The sequence below is a fragment of the Apus apus genome, chromosome 3 (assembly GCF_020740795.1).
Source record: "Apus apus isolate bApuApu2 chromosome 3, bApuApu2.pri.cur, whole genome shotgun sequence".
In the NCBI taxonomy this organism is placed as follows: Eukaryota; Metazoa; Chordata; class Aves; order Apodiformes; family Apodidae; genus Apus; species Apus apus.
Genome location: NC_067284.1, coordinates 99818072 through 99832288, shown reverse-complemented (window position 1 = coordinate 99832288; position 14217 = coordinate 99818072). Strand labels below are relative to the sequence as shown.

At 38.3% G+C, this 14217-nt stretch overlaps 1 protein-coding gene across 3 annotated transcripts in view; it reads right to left on the bottom strand.

The window, feature by feature from the left end:
* Window positions 1-14217, bottom strand: part of LOC127383389 (sorting nexin-9-like) — a 625662-nt gene that overhangs the window by 7683 nt on the left and 603762 nt on the right. For all 3 annotated transcript variants that reach the window (XM_051616256.1, XM_051616257.1, XM_051616258.1), the window contains 7 exons: window positions 13176-13260; window positions 12252-12377; window positions 11847-11964; window positions 9293-9423; window positions 7812-7915; window positions 6963-7066; window positions 4217-4294 (listed from right to left, as the gene is read on the bottom strand). In XM_051616256.1, the coding sequence (XP_051472216.1) occupies window positions 4217-4294; window positions 6963-7066; window positions 7812-7915; window positions 9293-9423; window positions 11847-11964; window positions 12252-12377; window positions 13176-13260 (746 nt within the window). The remainder of the gene's footprint in view (window positions 1-4216; window positions 4295-6962; window positions 7067-7811; window positions 7916-9292; window positions 9424-11846; window positions 11965-12251; window positions 12378-13175; window positions 13261-14217) is intronic.

Below are 14217 nucleotides of genomic sequence, written 5' to 3'. Positions count from 1 at the left end.
TAACTTTTTTTCCTTGCCAACTCTGACCCTTTAAGGAACTTTCGGACAATAATTTCGGGCTCTGTAACAATCACTGCTTTTTATAGTGAGTTTCGGATCTATTTCGTATGATGATGAAAGTGAAAGGGCCCCATAAAGTATACTTCAAAATACAGACATCACCACAAATCCTAAGCTAGACAACACCACAAGTGCTTAAACACTGTACTACTAAGCAGGACATGGCTATGTGGAACAAAGGTGGAAATAAGCCTTACATTCTTGTTTTTCATGCCACTTCAACTTCCCAAAACACCACAGGTTTTTTCCATCCTTGTTAGCTTGTCCAAAGCATGTAGTCAACAGTATGGAAAGCAAGTTGAGGTAGAGAAAGGGGAAGGTATAATTTGTAGATACCAAATATTAGTTTAAGAAAAGATTTTTCTCATCCTTTCAGATGTCTTGATATTAATCAGCAGTTAAGTCTTTTACAAGCATTTTGTTTTTATTCTATAGACATTAATAAGTGACTTAACTGAAAATTACCTATCATTAATTTAATTAATGATTGATTTTAACATTAAATTACCTTATTTCACTACAACATATGGACTTATCTTTGTCAGAGATTTATTAGATAGGATTCCTTAATTTTAGTACCTCCTAACGGAAACAAGATTTCCGTTTCATAAAATCAAAAACTTTTGAGGGAAAGCTATTGATCCCAAGAACTAGTAAGGCCAGCAACACAAATGCTAAATAAAGTTATTTTTGTCCTATTTGAGCCTGTCTATATAAAATAAACAACAGCAGCATGAAATGTCATTGTGAGATCTAATAGGTACATAATTCAAAATATATTCTCCCATTGTTGTAAAACAATACCAAAAATTCAGGGAGATCAATTTCATTATGTCATGTAGACTTAAATAATTTCATTATTTCAGAATTCCTCATGTCTGCTCAGAAGTAACTGCTGCATAGGTAGCTGACTCCTAGATTTTGGGACAAAACCTGGCATGACTTTGTAATAAGTCAGAATTCCAGTTAGCCTAGATGTTGCTGTTCATTTCATAATGCCATAAGAGAAGCTGACTTGTCCTATCTGAGCAAAAAGAAAGAGGAAGTCCATGTATATTTGAGTAGAAAGAGAAAATCCTCCCTTTCTGTGCAGAGCTCACTCAAATGACCTTTGTAGACTGGAGCTTCACAGAGTCTAGACAAGCCCTTCCAACACCTATCCTCTTTCATTTGGGGCAGCAGGGCACAAAGCCAACTTGTAGAAAGCATGGGCATTAAGAGTTTCTACTACTAGCATTCCCACTCCTCCAGAAGTAGGGCTGAGGGAAAGCATACATAGAAGTTGTTCCAGACAGTGGATTCCAACAAAAGGCAGGCACACAAGTGGTAGAAGAATAGCTGCAGCTCCTCAACACACCATCCTTTTCTTCTACAATCTCTTTTCTGGTAGTGCCAGGGCAGCTTTACAGAGTCAGATGTCATCTCTCACCTGCTGCACCCTCCAGGTTCTAATACACATTATCAGCAGTGTCATGGCATACTCAGCCAGTCACTCCCTACATCAGGCCACCTTGTCAGAGATTTTGCATGCAACCCACATGGTGACCCATCAGAGTAACTTGAATTCCAGCATCAGATTCCTCCCAATCACTATTATCAGCGCAGGTTTTTGTCAGAGTTTTGCTACATGGACAGGGCCAAGTTTCTAGCATTCTCTATTTCTGAACCAATGTGAAGGTGAGAATGGGCTTCTTAACTCAAGCCATGAAAGCCAAGCTGGGTCCCAGTGCAAGGATATACCAGGGTGTCAGGGGTTCTTTAATCAACACAAAACCAGGAAGGCCCACATGCTGCTGACATTTACAACAAAATCCGGGCAGAGTGCATTACATATGAGAATCAGAGAGGGCCTAGAAGCTTTGAATAAAGGCAGTTGTAAAAACACTAGTTAAAATGGCTTCCAAAGCATGTTTTAACAGAATCGCAGAGAGGGAAACAGATCAAGTTTGATGTACTAGGGAACTACTTGTAGCAAGATTTTTCTTGATGTGTGCACCTCATGCTGACAGTGTTCATTGCACACAAGCAGCTTGGAAGATGTGCCTGTTGCTAGCTGGCAAGATAGTGAAACTTGCATGTAACTGCCTAACAGAATTCCTGAGGGGTGAGGTTGGATTAGGAGATCTTACTATGGCTGAATGGCATACCACAACCATTCACATTTTCTTAATTTAGGAGAAAGACTCAGCCAGATTTGGTGCCGCAAAAGAGAAGCCACGCTATTTAAGGCTGCGTTAACTTGAGCACTCTATGATGCAATAGGAGAGACAACAAAGTGCCAGCCTGCAAGACACTTCCAGGCACATTCTGAAGCTATCCAACATGCATTTTTAGACCAGGATCATACTTTCAAGGCATGTGTTTTTAAAAATGATCAGACAGTACATCGGCCTGTGGCTAAGTTAAATAAGAACCTCTCAATGTATCCTTATTACTTTTAAAGGTACCCTTGCCTCTGCAAATACTGGGGACAGATTCCTAATATGCACTGTTGCTGGCAACTAATTGATGAGGTTCATTCTGCAGCATAAGAAAAGGAGCCTGAGTGAGTCAGATTAATAAGTGCATCTTGCCTGGTGCAATCTTAAACATTTTAGGCTGGAAATAAGAGAAGGCAATAGACATTCACAACACATAGTAAGGCTTTGCAGAGCAAGCAGGCAGCACTGATGAGAGGTAAGGACAATAGATAAATCTCATCCTAACTATGCAAATGAAAGAACTAACAGTGTATTCAGTAAGTCAGAAAAGTCAGCTACCAGAAGCTTGAAGTGTTCAGTCATCAAATCAATCATTGCAATCTTGGCAGCCTATAATGCTTAAGTTTCCAGAACTCAAATATTTAAAAACAAAACAAACAGGTACAAAGAGATTCAACTCCCAACAGAAAGTGAACTGAGTGCCTTCAAGTATGGCTGAAGGAGCCTGACAGTCCAGAAAAATCATACCCCATACTCAGCCTAGCTAGTACTTCTTCATTTAAAGGAAAAGATCTGTGCCTTCTTCAAAATAATAGCATCAGAAAAGCCAGATTGTATCTGGCTGGGATTTACAGTTTTCTAACCCATGCTAAGAGTACATATGCAAACTTGGTTCTCACATCCAAAATTAACCTCTTAGAATTGGAGCATAGCATGTTGCCTAAGTAAGCAGTCATCCTGTTGAAGTACAGGACAAAGATAAGAACAAACAACAGGGACTAGATGCCTATTTCCAGTGTTTCCAGTAGCAGAGAGCCAGAGCTCCAGAAGTGGTTGCCCTGTAATACACGGTTTATGGGACAAAAAGGCTTTAAAAGTACAAAACAAGGGATAGATAAGTAGTCAGAGAAAGTACTGGTCAACTACAAGTCCTAAGATGGAAAGATTTCAGGAAGCCTCTATGCTACAGTGTTACAAGGTTTTAGAAAAGAGCAATTTTGCTATTAAGTCTAGGAAAAAAACCCCAAATAAACAAAAACTCCAATGTTTCACAAGAGAATGCCAGAAAAAATTGACTCAATTAGAAAATGGACTGTGAGATATGAAGAAATATTTTCCAGTTATCTGGAAAACATCAGTGGAACTTAACACATCAAAGCAGGATTTAAAATTTGGCCAAAAGACTGACATTAGAATTTTGAGCAACTGTTGTCCTTGCTTTTCCCTCACGCAGCTTTCATACTCAACATAACAAGCTCTATTTTAGGGCTCCTGAAGGAGGAGGAAAGGTAAAGGACAAGAAAGGACCTCAGTAGCCAGCCTGCCAGCCCACATAACAGTATATGAAAATCTTGTAGTAAGCTTTTCATCCTCATGTGGAGTTGTTTCATAAAGTCACTCACTAGTTCCGTAACAGGTATTTCAAGGCCATATTTTCTCCCCTTTCTGACATGCTACAGCATCTTTTGTCAGTGACCAGATTATATATTAATGAGATCAAGCTAAACTCCACCACTACATGATTATACAGTGAGAGAAAATAAGATTGCAGACTAAAACTCCATAATATAAAACCCCATAATACCCACAGGGAAACAAGTTCTTAGTATTTTTTCCAGAAACACATTTGACAACTAAAGTTCAAAGAGGAAAGCATTATATTTAGCAAAAAAGGCAGCATGATGTAATTAAAATATCTTTTGTTAAGCAAAGTACAAATTAAGATATAGAAGTACCTTGGTATCCACTCGTGCTGAAGACCAGTGCTAAGCTCTGCAATGCTTTTCCTATCTTCTGGTATTCCTTGGGTAGTGCTGAAAGGGGGGGAAAAGGATGGGGAAAAGAGGGAAACAGAAGCAAAAACCCATAAGGGTGAGACTACATATGTAGCATTTCCAAAACTTGATAGAAGCAGGTGTCAAAAACAACTATGTTTTACATTTCCTCTCGTGAAGCGTTTACAATCTCTTTCTTACCCCCCTCCCCTGCTACAGATGTTCCAAAACTGCACAAAACCATTGCAGTCTGGATTCTTAAAAGCCAAAAACAGTTGGGGAAACTGTGTGACTGCTACAAAGAAAAAAATCTCACTGCACTCCTAGCTCTTATTTCTCCCCTTCACAAGTGGAACTTTGTTGTTCTGGGGGCTCAAGGGGGAGTGGGAGAAGTGCTCTAATGATATGAGAATAGATCTCCTTCATATTTTAAGGGAAGGGATTATTATACAGACCTATAATACCTAAAATGTGCTCAAATCATGGACCTAATATTTAAAGGCATCAGAAAACCAGATTATCTAAAGACAAAAATTTATGCATCTATTTGAATTACAAAATTGGTTTTTAGAATATATTTACTGAAAACATGCATAAATTGCTTCCTCACAACATAGTCAGTAAGCTGTGACCTATGAGTGCATTTGTTATTAACACTTTGAAAATTACCACCCCAGAGGTCTAAAATGCAATCTGGAAAGTAAAAGCAATTGTTTACCAGCTAGCTATTCTAGGAGAAAAACAACAAGTAGACCTGCTCTTTGTTGTCAAACATTTGTATTCAGAGCATGCACTGTCAGTAAATAAGTAGTTTCTTAGTAGCTCTAGCATCCCACACAGTCCAGTTTTCACAGAGGAGCTCCTTTGTGTGGTTAAAAAAAAAACAACAAGTACACGACAAAAAAACAAAAACCAAACCCCCCAACCACAATTTTATTGATTATCTTTGACCTAGTTCTTGCTCAGAAGTTAGAATATTTATAACAACTGGTATTTCTTACACAACAAGTGCCATTTAGAGTACTAGAGATCTGTTATCAGCCATTAACTTGTTACTGAATCCCCATTGGAAACTTCAGTGAAAAATGTTTGGTTTCTTTTCACATTTGTATTTAGGAAGTTCTCACTGACAGTCATTTTAAGTATAATGGAATGTACAGAACTATTGCTCAGGAAATGATAAAAATACTCCTTACTAGGAGTTGGGACTAGAGCTGACAGGGAACTTAAAACGTAAGAGACTATTGAAATTCTTCAGTTCTGCATGTCCCTGTTCACCAGTTTCCTTTTTCTATTCAGTGTATCTGAAAAGTTGAACATTCTAACACAGTAATATCTGATTTACTACATTCACTCTAACAGCTGTAAGTATCAGAAGAGTCATTCCATACCTAAAGCACTGGTGTGGTAAGTTTAGGGAGATTTTAGCAGTGAACAAAATACTGAATTTCTACTGTAAGCACAAGTCACAGCCAGCCCTTCACTGTAGTGGTTTTGATCACTGGCCCTGTAACTGCACAGCAACGCTGTTTTTCTAGTCTCATCTGAGGGACCTTAGTCCTTCCCCCGCACTCTGCCTCCCCCTTGATATCATCTCCTAGTGAAGAGAGATCTGTACAATGTCAGAGCTCTGTCCTGTACTAGACTACTTTTGACCAGCAGAGGGTCAGTGATGTGTAGAAGGAAACCCTTTTATTCAAAGTGGAGTAACTAAAGTTCACATCCTAGAGATACTAAGGTCTATCACAATCACTACCAGACAAGAATGGGCTTCTCTATGTCCCATTTCCTCTGGTCAGCCCCAGATATCCAACTACAGTGTTAGATTAGAAAGAAGCAAAGAGATAATTCAAGGTAATGTATTTCCTCCCAAGTCTGGGGACAATGTTTTGTGGTTTTTTTGGCAGGAGTTAAAAAAAGGGGGGGAAAAAAGGAAAGAAAAAAAATTGAGGAAATTTGTGGAGATTTGTGTTATAGGTCTTCGGACGCCAGACACTACAGTCTGCCCTGAAGTGTTTTTTATTATGATCCTCAACTGTAGTACCTGCTTCCTTTCAATAGCTGCCTTGTGGTGGCCACAAACACTGAACACTGCTGTGGACTAGGAAATTAGAGCCCAGGCAGAGTCATAGGGACTTGGTGTGAAGTTCTGCAACCCTAAATATCTGTGGGAAGGAAGAGACAAGATAGGAGAAAAAGAATTGGGCTAAAGATTAAGTTAGAATCAAGTTGCTTTTTCTTTTCTTTTTCTTTTCAACTCATTTTATCTTTAAATCACTTCTCCTGGCATGCAAGAATCCTAAATAAGGGGTTAATAAAATGCAATCTTTTATGGTTTTGTCGAATTTGCCCATGTCACTAAAACGTAGATAAATGACAAATGTGAAAACAGGTCCAACAAGGGCTTTAGCTGGATTACTAGAATTATTTAACCTTTAATATTTTTAAACCTATGGGCAGGGACCAGATATTTCTGTTATGAGAGAAAGAAAAAAAAACAACACACCCCCAAACCAAAAATTTAAAAACTTGCACAATTGATACTGTCAGACACTGAAAGCAGCTAGAACGCCATAAAATCCTCGTGACAGTCTAGGATTTCCTTTAGTTTCAAAATGTGCCTTGAATCATAAACAACAAAAATAATGAAAAAACCACAGAGAAAAGCAACACAGAAAGGACTCCTGAGTTCAGAAGTGACACTTACGTCCTGTACACCTCTTCCAGTGCTCTTGTCCCACTGTCAGCAGCTCTTTAACTCCATCATCCATTGCTTTGGTGAACCTACCCACTGCATCACATTTCTGTTCTCTGAGCCATTTGGAAAAAGCAAAAACAAAAAGCAGATTAACAGCTGCATGACACTAACTTTAAATGCAATACTGAAATGTTTAGCAATGTCAATTAGGTCTTAAAAATATTAGAGAAAAAAACTCCTTGAAATCTCTGCCATTTCATTGAGGTCAGAATTTCTCTGTTTAAATATAGGCATTTTAGTTACCTTCAAAAAAAAAAAAAGGCTACCCAAAGCACTTAACAGAAATAGACCCACATGGTCAGGAAATTAGACATCAGAGTAACAGAACTAACAAAATTCATATAACAATGAATAACAATAAAATAATTTAGACTCCTATACTTCAAGTATTTTACAGAAACATGGTTTTCCTTGATGACCCAACTACAGTTATCCTAAGGTACTTGGCAAGCCTTGCACACTTGGGAGCTGTTCATAATTGAAGATCAAAATATATTCCCATAGCAATACAAAACATAACTCCGTAGGATCTGCCATTGCTCTACCTCATCAACTAGTTTTGCATCAATCCTTTTTGGATCAGTATTCAGCCACTGAAGTCAAAGAGATGTCACATGAAGTTCCACCAAGTTTTAGAGGGCTCGATATGAAAAATCTCATCTGTCAGCTCTACCTTGATAAGTACCTTGTCACGTCTATTAATCTATGTGCACGCTTACAATTTCAAGTTCATACTAGCTCAGTATCTGTTGTATATCCAGATGCATAACATGTCCATGCAAAAAGAAACCACCTTACATTTCTACCATGTCCAAGTCAGGAGCTTCTGGTTCCATTGTAGAAAATATCATGACTCCTACAGTTTCATCTTTTTCTGCCTTCCGTTTTCCAGTTTTCCACTCCTTAAGATAAAAAAAAATAATTTCACCACCACTGCTCATCCATCTTTAAGGACACGTACTTAAGCAGTGAATGAAACGTCTAGGAGAAACAGGTCATCCACACATTAAAGCTTTTAAATTAAAGTTTCAGCGAGGCCAAGTTTTCTTATAGCTGCCCTCCTTTCTCATTGTGCACTTCATCTTCTAGACTCTGGGCTTAAACAGACCTTTTCCATATATTACTGAAATACAATGTAAGAGCAATTACATTCAACTGCACCTGCACATGTGATAGCACTGATAGCAGAAGCTAGTCAAGATCATATGAAGATGATATGCAGTTGCCATACTGAGCTCTTAGAGGGAACAGATAGAGAGGCTAAAAATTCCACATGAATTGCAACATTTGTTCTGTTTATATCTGTCTGTAGCTTAGATACTAAGGACTGCTGACTAGCTAGCACTATTATACAACCCTCCACTGGCCATTCAAATAGTATTTCACTAGGACTGCTACTTACTATTTTTATTAAACCTTTACTTACAGGATCAGAGTAATTATGGTTGGAATTGATCTCAGGAGGTTTTTAAGTCCAGCCTCCTACTCAAAAAGGATCAGTTGTGACCCTAGTGAGTCAGGCCTTTATCCAGTCTGGTCTTAAAAATCTCCAAGAATTATTTACTTCTTGAGCAATGTCTGTGTATTTACAGGCATGAGTACTTTAAAGAACAAGCAGCAGAGTTTTCCTGTTTATCTCCTCATCAGTAGATACCCAAATTAGTAATAGAGCTGGAGTTCAGTCATGAAGAAACCATATTTTACTGAAGGCAGCTATTAAAGCCTCTTAAAAAAAAAGCGTAAGAACATGCTAGGGCAGGGGAGCATAGGATAAAAAAAGGTTGGTTACATCAGGTAAGACTGCAGCATAATGCTATCATAACCCATTCCAGTGAAAACTGTTGGCAAGGGGGTATTTTTAAGTATAACACAGGATCAGACACATTCAAGATCTGCTATAAAGTAGCTTCTGTTAGCAAAACAGTATCAATTAGACAACTGCAGTAATAAGTAAGTCCAGCAGACAGAGCAGAGCAACTGCCAAGAGTTGTCATACATGTTCCTACTCTGCTGGAGGATACAAACGGCCCTTAAAAGACTGGCAACAAAGCTACTTTGAAGAGCACATCTCTGCTGGAGCCGCATACAACACTTCACACAAGGAACTTCATGCCTCGTTTTGAGACATCAGCTAAGTTACTTTGTAAACCCAGTTGTTTTCAGCTCATCACTACTGCCCACAGGGGGGCAGACAAATGAGAAGGCTCCAAAGGTGAACTCTTGGTTGGGATGGGGGTGGGAAGGAATTCCTCAACCTCCGTGTGAACTTTATTTCCTACCTTCTCATCTCGAAAATTAAGAAACTGCTGGAAAACTTCGCTTTCTGAGACAACAGGATGGCGACACATTCTCGTCATCCAAGCTTGCAGTCTTTCCATACGCATTTTGATAAACTCTTCTTCAAAGCGCCCTGTTACACATTGAAGAGTAATTGTTACATTTCTACCTCAGTACCCCCCAGCATTTTTAATTCTTGAAAAAAGGAAGAAAGAAAAAAGAATTGGTAATTAATCTGGTGAATTATTAACACAGTCTAGTAGATCTTCAGTCAATGTAAGGCTTAAAAATGTTAGAGAAAAAAGAACTACTTACTTTCCAAGCTGTCATGTCCCACAAAGCATTTGAAACCACCCTGCTCAGTTATGAACAGCAGATTAAACAAAGCAGTACCTCCCATAAATATTTTTATCCAGGTGTGGAGAACAGCCCATCTACTTTCCCTCACATAAGACTAAATAAAATGCCTTTTAATCCAGCAGAGGTGCCTTTGGCAAATTAATGTGCTGGGGAAAAAAAAACTCAGAAAATCTCAATAAATCCTATGTATAAACCAGTTAGAATACATACACATAAGACTGATTTAAACCAGTAGCACATCATCTCCATGTATTTACAAGAACCTTTTTAGTACAAACTGTGTCTTGAGAGATTCTTATCCAATTAAAAATATGTACATCAGACTTCTACATCATACAGCGAATAGAATGTATTTGTAAGGAATGAGATTCCTCCAGCAGCCAACTCTTCTGATTTCCATAGCAGTGCAGATGACAAACCTTGAACACATGTACTTTCAATATACTTTTACTGTATGGTTACTATGGCAGCAGCTCCACAAGACTGAGGTTTTTTGTGGGTTTTCTGGTTTGTTTTTAAAATTGGAAATACGGAGACCAGCAGATAAAGAACACAACTAGTGAACAACGAGATTTGGGTATGAGTATGTTTCCTGCAAACTAGCTGGGGAGATGAGGTAGGAAATAAAATCAACTACTATGGAGATGTTATATAACCTGCAGTAAAATACCTTGTTCCACCATTAATCTAGACTGAGATCTCCAGAGCATTCCCATCAGCATAAGGAACACAAGGCAACAAGAACAGAGACATTCAGAAGTTATGTGCTGGTAATTAGCTGTATCACCACCAGCAAAATCATGACCCTGAGCAAAGTCAGTCTCTTTGTCAAGAGTCCTGCTTCTCCAAGACCAGTGGATGGAAATAAGTGCTTTCTAGACAGTCTTCAGAAAGAAGCCTCCTAAACACAATGTAAAATAAGCACCATTTTTTTTTGGAGTTTCCTGTGTTTCCAAAAAGAGAGAAAGAGGCCGTTTGTTTTGTTGGTTTTTTGTTTGGTTGGTTTTGCCTTTTTTTCCCTTTTTTTGCACAAGACGTGTTCTCCTCTCCCACAGACTTGAGAAGACTGAAATCCACAGGCAGGATGTTTTACAGCGATGACAAACTTTTGAGTCTTTTAAAACACAGTTACAAAAAATCTAGAGATCCCATCAAGTCTTCTGGTTTCCTTTTAGTCCACACGTACATGTTTAAGCAAAAACACTGGTGAATTCTAAACAGGAGACTCAGGGGAGGGGAAGACACTTCCTCACTTGTCAGTTGTCTCGACCTTTATCCCAGCATCTGCATCAATGCTTAGATTTCTTCAAACACAGCAGAGCTGCTGCAGTTTCAGTGATGCCCACAGCCACATGGCCAACAACATGCTAGCTTCTATATGTTTGGTTTTGACTCCTTGTCTCAAAGGCTGCATAAAAATCTTACCAGAAAACACACAAGTAGCAATAGGCAAAAGTACTGCATTTTCTTCCTATACATGTGTCCATTCTTTTCTCCACATGCCCTCTAGCACACCCTTGTAGAAAGGAAGCCAGAAACTACTGAAATGACAGAGGCATTGCCATTTGCAATCACAATGGCTGAACTCATGAGCATTTAAAGGGTCCAATTCCACTTTTCTTGAAACTGAAACAAAAGACTTCCACAAGCTTCAGAGAGTAGGGTCCAGTTGAACTGACATTAAACCAGTGCAGGATGTTACACAAATGAAAGATGTTTTTTAAATCACGTGTGAAATTGAGCAACAGGAGAAACAGCTACAACATTTTACTAGTCAAAAAAAAAAAAAAAAGGAAAAAGCAGTTTGTGAAGAGGTGCCCCCTTCCTCCCAGTAGCTTTGCTTCAAAGCTCCTACAACACACATTTACAATCAAATGCAAAAGAAAAAAAAACTGCCACACACAAATAACCCCTCAAAAAACATTTATGCAGACAACCAGCAAATATGGTACGTAAGTAGCTCCCTCCAATAATAAGTCACTAGGGATTTTGTTTTTAAATTTTTATTTCTTTTTTAAAATCACTAGACTAGATAAGTAAACCCAACTTCATAAGTTTCAAATGGTAAAAGCTTGGGTTTTTTTTAATATCTTCTTTAAAAATAGAGAAAAACAAACTGCAAGAAATAACTGAACCTGGTAAAAAAAGTGATTGCCTTATTTCCTATCCCATGAATTCACAATGGGGAATAATTACCTGTTACTTGCTTGTCTGGAAGAGATGGGATTGGAATGGCTAATCCAAATTTAACCAGGAGACGCTCATACAACCAGTCAAAGTGCTTGTATCTGTGGTTGACAGACCGATTAGTGTTCTGCAAGAGAAACACCACTCTGAATTCTGACAGGCATCTACAGATAGTGACATTCAACAAGTGTGACCAGAAGGGTAAATACATGGCATGTAAATAAAATGTATGGTTTAGAGCCTTGAATCTGTAATTACAGGAGAACTTGAAACATGAGAACAAATTATCTCTTGGGGAAAAACAAGTCTAACAACTAACACTCTTAAAACCCTGTCACAAAGTCACATAAACCACATTATATGTACAAACGACTCATATTTGCAGGGAGAAGATCCTGTTTTGGATACACTTACAGTGCAGGTCAGCTGATATTCAATGTAGCTCTTGAGACCATACATTTTAGAACCTTTTTTGGGATCTGCCACCACACAGTCAAATGTAGAGGTAGGATAAACCCACATTGGGCCATAATCACCAATCTGTAAGAAATCACAAATACATCATGTTGTTCCAGCTGCAAACAATGAGACAAATACTTCCTCTTCATTTGAGTTTCCACTGATTTCAGTGAGAGCTTGATAGTCAGGAGAGAAAATGGTTTCTCACAACCAGAGATGGACCACATTTGTTTCTTATTCTGTATTTCGCAATTTTTCCCAAATAGCAAACAAGTGGTGAATTCTAGGGATTGCTGCTTCAACCACATTTCAGCAGAACTCTAGAAGTTTGGTTTTTAGGTCAGAGGATGACCTGATCATCGTGACTAGATCTTGCAAAACTTTATCAATGTAGTTCCTATGTATTAGATAGCTATCTAGATAACTAATAGATGGTGTAATGAATTTGCTCTGCCTCCCAATCCCAAAAAGGCTTATTTTCATGATCACAAGTAATGCAGATCCAGCATGAAAAAAAGTACCAAAAAAATAGTAAATAATAACAAATCAGCACATTTTGAAGAAAGGAGGAGTTACGACTTGACCCTGAAAAATGCCTCAATGATTATATGACTCTGAGATGTAGTCTAACAAAATTAAAACACTTAAATAGTACACAGTTTTATTATGACAGTTCTATTTCTAATTATACATTCAGTATCAGTTTCTTCTGACCCAAATACATATAGCAGCCCTGAGGATAACAGTTGAGTTGGGGGAAAAGGGAAGGGTGGGAGGATCAAAAAAAATGAACAGGCCACAAAAAAACCAAAAAAACCCCAACCCCAAAACAAAACACACCTCCCACACACAAAAACTATACACACATCCCCAACTTACTATTATGGGAATTTTCTCTTTGGGTTTTGCTAGCTGCTTTGACAATAGATACTGTTCCATCCCAGGTTTTGCAAATCCAGGAAATCTAGCAATAAAATGGAGTTACAGGTTTATTTGGTATTTTCCTTCCTTTGACATAAGCAGAATTAGCTTGAACTACAGAAAAAAACATTTAGTATTTCTCAAGTATGTAACAGAACTGATGTAGATTACTTGAAAAACCTAACAATTTGCCCTGAAAAAGCAGAAAAGTTTTAGCTCCTGACTGCCAGCTTTTATTGTGTAATATACGCCCCTTCTTCCAAGTCAAAGTAGCTATCTGTGCTCTGCAGCCAATCAGAACAAATGTAAAAGCAGCCCACAAAGTAACATCTGCCACTCCATTGCAGGCCACTCTCTCTGGAAATGCACACACACCCTCATGCACACTATCCTGCCATTTCAGATTATGAGAATTCAATCTGAAAGAACGACGAACTGCAGATTTAGGAACTGCTTCGAAACATGAGTTGTGTTCCATAATTTCTCCATCAATTGAGAAAAAAATGCAAGAAGTCTCACAAAAAGCAACAGCAGTTCTTTCTGATTATTAAGATATTTCACGTACTGCCAACCTACTCCCTGCTTGCAGAAATACAAGGAGAAAAGTAGGACTGACTTCACAGACAAATAATGCTGTTAAATCAGGTGTGTTTATACTGATTCTACTAAATGGGTCTGCAACACGTAGATGTCACAATGATGCAAAGGTTCAGTTGCAAAATAGGACAAAGCCTCCACTAATGAACAAAACCAGCTGTCTCTGCATGTCTAGTAGTTAATTGTAGTTAACTTCCTGAGCAGACCGTTCTTCTATAATCCTTTCCCACTCTGCTTCCATCCACTTATAGATTACCACATAGTAGCTTCTCAGAGTAACAGTAGTTTTATAATAAACAAACATTAAGTTGTAACATGATATAATGTTAGCAAGACCCTGACACAGCTTCATGCTATTGTAAGATTTTTGTCTAAAAATTGAGCTTTTTGCGGCTCAAGAAAC